Raw genomic sequence first — 9,118 nt, 5'->3', positions numbered from 1 at the left:
CTAAAATTTTATCATTTCTTATTATCAAATCAAGGTTACTGATAAATAACATCTTCTGTCCAAATTTGAACTCTCAACCTTACTTCACTTGTGCGTGGTACCCATTTGAATATGTGTAGAGACGCTTCCATTGACTTACATATGATACAAAGTTCGTTGACCCCTGTATATTGCTATGGGCAGGTTACCCCTGTATTAAAAATTAGTGCCACGACCATACCAAATGTGATAAATAGCTGAAAATTTCAGAATATGGATGATTGATGATTATCTCTAGTATGATTAACTTAAAAATCAAAAATGGTTGCGAAATGGGTCGCTAAAAGGTAAAGCGCCCTCACTGCCTAATTTTACCCAAAACCGTTAATTTTAAGGACACTAAAAGATTTCATTTGATACAAAGTGCATAAATGACCTGCCTGGACTTAAAACTATGTAAGTAGATACCAAAAATGCATTACATAATTCTTAATGTGATAAAATTCCCTTAAAACTAGAAAATAAGGGACAAATCTGCCCCCCCCCCCCTTGTGTGTCGTTATTTGGCCAGCACTGTCTCAATTTTTGACCGATTTCAATGAAATTGGTGTCAAATTACTCGGAACAACAAGCTGCATCAAATAAGCTGGTACCCTAAGCTGTTTGCAACTACACCCTTATACAGCCTATCACTAATATAATGAAAAAACCCACCAAGAGGACTACGATACTTATTCTGAGCCAATCTACATTCTGTTATTTACAAAAGCCGACGGTCAAAGTAAAATTATAAAAGGAGCAAGACCAGATATCAACGTTAAATCACGGTAAGCCTAAAATCGCATCGAAAACGCACAAATGCAGTCACAAAATTTATAATATTACTAAATCACCACAGCGAATTGTAACGTAGGTATGCAGAAAAGAGTTGTATTAGCAATAACAAAGTATGTGCAAAAAGATTTGTCTTTGGCATGTCGCTTTTTGAAATATCGCCAAAAATATGAAATTTTGGAAAACGCCCCAAAATTTAAAACAAACACGAACCTTCCAAAATAAATATATATTAGCACTTTCGGCGGCCCAGTCACTACCTGTCGCTGTGATTTGGGGTAACTCGTTGCTTCCCTTCTCCAGATACCTGTACTTCAAGGTCGCTCATACCCCAGCCCTTAATTCAAAGCAATAATTATTGACAGCAACTGATGTTTTAAAAATGTATTTTGTGGCATTTAGAATATTTGAATTGTCGTCTGCAATCGATATCGCTGAAAATGAAAAAATTCGGTGATTGTCCATCGGCATCGCTTTCCAAAAGCGTTTAATCGCAATTGCTCGGCGGTCAAGTATAAATTCAGCTTTAAGCGTACATTGCATTGCGTATTTACAGCATTGGACCGCACTCGTCTCCGATTGGCTGCTGAGGCGAACTGCTGTTGCCGAGTGGAAATTTATGAATGAACATTGTCATTGCAATTCCATGACCATGATTCACTCGGTCGGACATCTGGGAACATTGTCCCTTCGTCCCTAAGTTGCACAAGCGCGCGCATAGCAACCAGCTCGCGAAAGGGGAACTGCACACGCGCACACTGGTTTTACAAGGCTATTTCCCCTTTGTGCATGTGTGACGTCAGCCCGACCAAGTCCAAGACTCAAGAGAATGGCTTGTGCCGTGCCATATGTATGCATCGCGTTGTCGTTAGCTCTGACTTTGCAACATCACGGTAGTACGTAGAGCCGTACTATTACGCTGACTTTCGTATTTGGCGAGGAGGACGATTTCGACCTCCTGGTTTGTTTACAAACAGAGAGGTAGACAAAAAACCGTTCCGCTTGTCCAAACACTCAAGTATCAGAAGGATGGTCCACAATAGCGTGATTCACGTAAGGCTAATGGAACTCGATTGTTAGTTTCCTATTGACCGCCCGCATCACTTTTTCAATTTGACCAAAACTTTCATTATTTTCATAAAAAGTCAATGATCTGAAAATTGAAATGGAAATAATCAAAATTGAAACTCTCAAAATGTCTGACATCCCCTGCTGATCATAATCAGCAGTTTTTCTTAGTTGTAGGGGTAGAGGATGTAGTAAATAATGGAAATTTAAGGATTACCTCATCATGTTTCTAGTGTAATTGCAAATTTCTTTTCATTTTAATGAAAACAAATTCAAATCTTTTCTCAATCTGTTGCAAAATGTCTGTAAAGATGATCTAAGCATTAATATCGGTTTTGAGATGGTCTTTCATCAACAATATATACTTTGGTACTGGTGGGGAACCTAAATTTGGAGAAAGCTGTTCATAAAATCATTGATTTTGTTGACATAATGGATAATGAAAAGAGACCTCGGGAATAATGAATAATGAAATAGCGACCTCGTCCTTTTTTTCAAACATCCAATCGGAAACTAATAATCGAGTTCCATTGGCCTAACCTGAATAGGGATTAAAAAGCTGTCACGTAGAACCATGTGCTTCTATTGTCCAATTTGCCATCAAGATTTCATATGGAAACAGTTCAGACCCAGTACACGATCATGTCAGAAATTAATATTTTGTTCTGGGTCTGATTATTCGGACTAGGTAGTACGCACTCGTCAAAGGTTTACTGCTAAATATTGTAGTGTACATAAATGTGCTTGAATCTTGAATCTTGAATTGTATACTCCAGAAGAAGCTGAAAACTTGTCCAAGGAGTTGTGCTGTGCTGACGTGCTAATCGTGCTCAAAAAATATACATTGAGGGGGTGCAAGTAAAAACACCACTGCTCCTTAGATTTTGTGATGCGTTGAGGTTGGCTGCATATCCCTCAGGATTGGTAGTGCCAAACTCTGGAATGTGTGAAGTGAAGGAGCTATCACCACAGATGTAGGAAGCCTATTCCAAATAGGTATGATGCACGAAGTAGGCAAATCTCTAGGAGTTAACCCTGGCCTGGATGTTTTGGTAGCAGCAGATGTTGGAGACTCTTCCCGGTCGGTTGGATGGAATAACACAACTCGGAAAGGGGATGTTAACAAGTCCAAATTTGATCTTATAAAACATAGAACATTGTTGAAGCAGCCTACGAGTAGATAGAGAATCCCACTGAAGGTCCTGGAGCATCTCAGTAACGCTGGCTGTCCTTTCGTAGTTATTAGTGACAAACCGAGCCGCCTGGCGCTGCACAGATTCTAAGGAATTCACTTGACCACTGGCATATGGGCTCCAAGCTGCTGAATACTCCAACTTCGGGCGCACTAAGGCTTGGTATGCACGCTCCTTAACTTCCCTGGGGCAGGCAGATAAATTTCGCCTGAGGGCGCCTAGAGTGCTACGAGCTCTGGATGTTATACTCTGCACGTGGTCTTTCCAGTCTAGGTGCTTGTTGATGGTAACTCCCAGGTACTTATGTTTAGAAGATTCAGTGATGTTTTGACCGTCCACACTGTAGATGTGCTTCAGCGGTTTGGTTTTATGTAATTTGAAGGAACTCACATTTTGATGCATTAAAACACATTTGCCATTGGTCGGCCCAATTGAAGACTTTTGAAGGTCATTTTGGAGCTTTATTTGGTCTTGTGTTGTTTATTTCCCTGTATAAAATGCTATCGTCCGCAAACAGGCGGAGGGTGGAACTCACGTCGGACACAATATCGTTAATATAAAGTAGAAAAAGGGTTGGCCCTAAGGCGGAGCCCTGTGGTACGCCTGATGTAACTGGTGTCCACTTGGAGTGTGTGCCGTTGACTGCTACACATTGCTCACGCCCTGATAAAAATTCCTGTATCCACTGTAGGGTCTTCCCTTTGATGCCATAGTATTCAAGTTTGATGGACAGTCTATGATGAGGAACTTTATCGAGCGCTTTGCTAAAATCTAGTAGCAAAGCGTCCGTCTGGCCACCTCGATTCAACACCTCGGCCCAGTCATGAGAAGCTTGGAGAAGTTGAGTCTCGCAAGACATCTTTTCCCGAAAACCATGCTGTTGGTCTATTATGATTTTGTTACCTGCTAGTAGATACAGACTTTAAGGTACATATTTCGAGGTGCATAACAGACACAAAATTTGTGTCATAACAAACACCAAATTGGTGTCGATGACCTGACATGCATGCATTCTTTTGTGATGGTCTTTCAATTTGTGCCGAGTGTCCTTGGCATACTTGACTATGCTTCAGTGGTCATGAAAGGATTCAATAGATAACCTCTGCCCCACTAATCCCCAGCTATTGTCTGAAATTGCACCTCGGAAGATATATTATAACAACTCAGTCCCTCAAATGATAGTCATATAACGACCAAAAGATAAATGACTGACTATCATTGAGGACTGAGTTCCGCAGTCTAACCTGCTAGGTGTTTTGCAGTGTGAGACAAGATGATATGCTCCATGATTTTTGAGCAAATACAGGTTAGACTTACGGGGCGGTAATTCTCTGGTGAAGATTTAGTGCCTTTCTTATAAATACCAGTTACCAACGCTTTCTTCCAGTCTGATGGTAATGTGCTGGAACTATATGATTGTTGTAAGATGAAGTGTAGTATGGGACCCAGGTCGGTAGCATAGTCATGCAGGAATTTGGAAGAGATGTTATCTGGTCCACTAGCCTTGTTAAATGTGCAATGTGCCTTTCTTGAAATTTGACATTTTTCATGATTTCATGATTTCAATTTCAACCTGCCGAATTCTGCATCATTGCATGTCATCCCATTTTCATCAATCGAACATGTCGTATTAATGACAACAGGAAATTCACAGAATCGGCACTATCATTATTATAATGCTAAAAAGATCTCCAGAATACCAACAAACAAAATAACAAACGTATTTATCAAAATATACTCACCACTTCGCAAATTCTCTTCAACGTCAAAATCTGACTGTATTTCGCGGGAGATGAATCGACTTTACAAATTAGTCTCATGCGCATTCTGAACAGACGACCGGTAATGTGTAATGCAGTGCAAGATCGATCATTGCAAGATTGCTACAGAGATTAAAAAAGTGGATTCCGGAAGTATGTCCAGAATGTCAACAAATCCGGCGGCTGCTTGAACGATTCATGTTGTGTTTTTTTTTAATTTTGTATCATCAGGAATAGTCAGAATGTCAGACAACAAGGAAAGTTCACATTTTGTGTGTTCTTTATGTGACTTCAGTGCACCATATGATTATTTTGGTAACAAACCTCCATTTGCAAAAGCAATCATGTAAGTATGATCATTCATGTTCATGGGCTGCATGCATGTAAGCTTAAAATTCTGGTTCTGGTTTCATCAACACCCGAGTGGGGAAAAGTGAACCTGTTGCAGTGTGTGCGCTTTCTAGATTTATTACTTGAACAGCTGCTGTAGCCGAGCTTTGAATGAATTAAAGCTAATTTGCCGGATTTGCCTTTTTTGGGGCCCCCTGAGCCAGCCCTGAATTTGGAGGCCCCAAACCTGAGACCATAATACTAGGTATTATTAATATATTATGGTCTCAGCCCCAAACGCACCGTGAGGAAGGCATGTGCACTCATGTGGTCATGTTTTAATTAGATAGCTTATATTATATCCTTCATTAATATATTCTCGTTCATTAATTGGTTAAACGAGTATCATGTGACCAAAAATAGTTTTGCTATTTTGCAAAGCAATCAAAAAGCCGATCGATGAGGGCGGGTACTATTCAAAGTACTATCTCCCGGAAATAGTTTTACTATCTCCCTCTGGCGCGTATGACCGATAGCAGCGTCGCAGTTCCTAGTGGTCAGTGCCACTCGCCACATACACGCTGTGGGATATCAGTACCGGTTCGGGGTATTAATGTGTAGCAAGTCATGTTGTCCTGCGAAGCACACAAGCAGCACAGAAATGCAGCTAAAATACGGCGGTTTCATGGCATAAATCTGAGATACATCAGGATCAGTATCTTAATTTTGATGGTAAAATAACAGAGAACATGGTTACTCGTTTCACTGCGGTATTGTAGAGGTTTACAACTTTCACGGTAAGCTTTAGCCATTCAACTGTATGCGTGCTTTGTGCATGCATGCATGTAGGCCTACGTGCATTCAATCCAAACAAAGCAAGGCCAGCCTAGCTTTGACTAGGCCTAGCCTACATTTATTTTAACCAATCAATGAACAAAGAATATATTAATGAAGGATATAAAACAAATATTTACTGCTCTAAATTCGGGATCTGGTGGAATCTATTGGTCCCCTCGGTGAACTGGAGACCGTGAGCCTACTATTTTTTAAATAGTAGGCTCACGGTCTCCAGTTCACCTCGGGGACAATAGATTCCACCAGATCCCTCATGAGCAGTAAATATTTGTATACTAGGACATTTGCGCTGGAAGCGCGCACAATTTTTAGCCCGAATTGAAGCTAATTTTTGCTGTACCGGTATTGCAGGCCAGTGCGCGCGAAATGTTGCAATTTTTGTAGGCTATTTTGGCCAAAAACATTGTGTTTTTCTGCTAAAATGGAAGATGCACATTGCACACTGCACAGGGCAATTTTGGGGGCCCTGGGCCCGGGCCCATCTGGCCCTATGGTAAATCCGGCCCTGCTAATTACTATAAAAGGTTAGGTTTGTTGAATGTTGTCAACTTCCACAAATTCTACAAAACAAAAATCCCTTTAAAAAGTCCCAAATGAAGGGAGCTAGCACCCCACCCCTCAAAGCTGATTTGCTTATAAATGTAATTTATATTATGATTTGATTTTAAAGTGATATATGAATAGTGTACATTGGGGGCTGAGTGGTTTTTTTTCCAGGGGGCAGGGAGCAAAGTGAAATCTGAAAATCAGATAATTTGGAATTCCCGGGGATGCTTTTCGGGGAACAAAGTCAACAAACCAAAAGTTTGATGATGAATACACAAGAGGCTTGTAACCCCCTCTCTTTACATATTAAAGTGAGAAATGTTGAAAATTCCAACCTAAAAGGTCATGCAACTTTGACCAATATTTTATCTTTTTGACCAATTCTCCCCAACGTCATCTAACTTTTGTGTTGTTTCTCTATAATGCTTTATTTAACACTATTTTTGTTTTTGTATAGATTGATGGAGAAGGCATTTGTGATAAAGGATCCCTTTAGTCCTGAGAGTAAGCACTTAACAATTGGAGGCTTCTGTTCTGTGTGTGATAAACCAGTTTGTGTAGGCCAGGTTAGTAATTAAAAAAATAACAAAAATGAGAGTATATTTAAACAAAAATGGAATGGGCTAGGCTAGGCAGGCACCTAAAGGGAATGTAAGGTTTTGTTTGCCTCAAACAAGAATTTTACAGGTGTACTGCATGCACCTCATTCCTTCCTTGCACATTTTTAAATTGTGTGGAATCTTTAAATTACTGATTTTTTATGCTCTGTCTGCATAATGGGCACAGAACATGTCTGTTTTTGCCTTTTTATATAAAGCAGACAAACCACTGAAACCAGTTCCATTTGATTTTGCCATAATAATTAATATGCTTTAGTTTCATATATGTAAGTAATGACTATCACATGTGAAGCTAAATTATTATTGTGTTGTAATTAATGTTAATCAAAATTTAAGGAGAGTATTTTTTTACTGATTAAAATGGAGTAAAAATGCTTTGTGCCATGATCTCGGGTTTAAATCAATACACCACTATGGAATGCTAACACTATATACCTTGATCCTGTCACATCCTTCTCTTTCAGAATTGCAGTGTATTTTACACCAAAAGATTTTGCATGACATGCACCAAAGATAATATAAAGGAATTTCCAGCAGAAATACAGCAGGTAACACTTCATTCTTTCAATATGCCATTAGTGGGCAAGATTAATGATTAATTAATCATGTTTTTAAATTGAAAAACATTTTAAACCAATACCAAACAAGACCTCTTTTTCATTCAAAAAAATAAATTAGGTGCTTTCAGATCAATAGGTTCATTTTCCGTCTCCAGATTGTCAGCGGCATATTTAAAGCTGAAAAGCAAGAGAGTAGATGTAAAAATATAAAACGCATGTACAAACTGACCAGTTATGATCTTGGGACACATTTTTCTCCAAAATGTCCATAAATTTGATGAAACTGTGATCGTTTGTTTGTGGACCGTGAAGATAAATATATTTCTCTTCTATCTATCAATCTCCCCACAAAATAGTTTCTTTAAGGCAGAATTGACACTTACCTAATCAGGATTATTTTTCCAAAATATTTTTGTCCAGGAATTGAAGAAGCGACCAACAACTTCAACAAAAGATTGACATCAGAAGAGAAAATAGAAGCATAATGGAGTCAAGCATGCTACATCAAGACGTATGAAGAACTTGCCAAGACCAAGCGACCTGCGGCTGAAGTCATCACTTCCACTCTAAAATGGTTTCTGAAGAATGAACTATAAACCATTGCTTGTTCTTCAATTATTGTCAGGAATGTCAAATTTCCTGATTTCAGAAGGAGAGTCATTGTTTCAGAAATGATTCTATAATGAAGTCTATGAAGAATATGATAGTGAAAATATTCTAAGCAGTTTCATGATTTCAGAAGCCATACCACTTGCATCTCTGAATTTGTAATGCCACAATCAATTGGATAAATTTGATTCACACATCAAACAGGATACTAAACCTAGATAGCTTGTAGTACATACTTGCCATTTTGTAAATTGTAAATGGGAGTAAGTTAGGAGCGATATCCCAATTTTGCAGAATTCACAAAAATGACCACAGTGACCCAAACAAAACTCTTTGTGAAAATCCTATTAATCTTATGTCAAAGTTTCTTATGATTATTGAAGTGTGGTGACTGGTGACTGTTTAATGGAAATGACATCCAACTGATCATAATAATGGCTTTGAAGGAAGATTCTTGTGACCAGGTAAGGCTGTAAGTGTGAGATACAACAGCAAAGTTAAGTCAAATTCAGGTGATCAAAATATGAAAGCAAACCTAGATTCTTTGTCAAATTCCTGATTTAGTCAGTGTTGTCATTTCACACTTAATAAACAGATAAATAATGCACAAAGCTAGTTCTTTGAAAAGAATACACATATTGACTTCTCATTGACTGACAGCATTAACACAACTCTTTTTCATTTATAATTTTGCACAATTTATTCCATAATTCATTGTATGAACCACTTAATCTTAGATTTACAGTAAAACACCAATGTACAGT

At 38.7% G+C, this 9,118-nt stretch overlaps 1 protein-coding gene across 1 annotated transcript; it reads left to right on the top strand.

Moving 5' to 3' along the window:
• Positions 1–4,861: 4,861 nt before the first annotated feature.
• On the top strand, positions 4,862–9,118 carry LOC140148495 (cysteine-rich DPF motif domain-containing protein 1-like). Its single transcript, XM_072170477.1, has 4 exons — positions 4,862–5,180; positions 7,023–7,131; positions 7,650–7,733; positions 8,166–9,118. The coding sequence occupies exons 1-4, from the start codon at positions 5,077–5,079 to the stop codon at positions 8,202–8,204; spliced, it is 336 nt and encodes a 111-aa protein (XP_072026578.1). The 5' UTR covers positions 4,862–5,076; the 3' UTR covers positions 8,205–9,118.

The sequence above is a fragment of the Amphiura filiformis genome, chromosome 3 (genome assembly GCF_039555335.1).
Source record: "Amphiura filiformis chromosome 3, Afil_fr2py, whole genome shotgun sequence".
In the NCBI taxonomy this organism is placed as follows: domain Eukaryota; kingdom Metazoa; phylum Echinodermata; class Ophiuroidea; order Amphilepidida; family Amphiuridae; genus Amphiura; species Amphiura filiformis.
The sequence above is the reverse complement of the archived record's forward strand: the minus strand, read 5'-3'. Positions and strand labels throughout refer to the sequence as shown.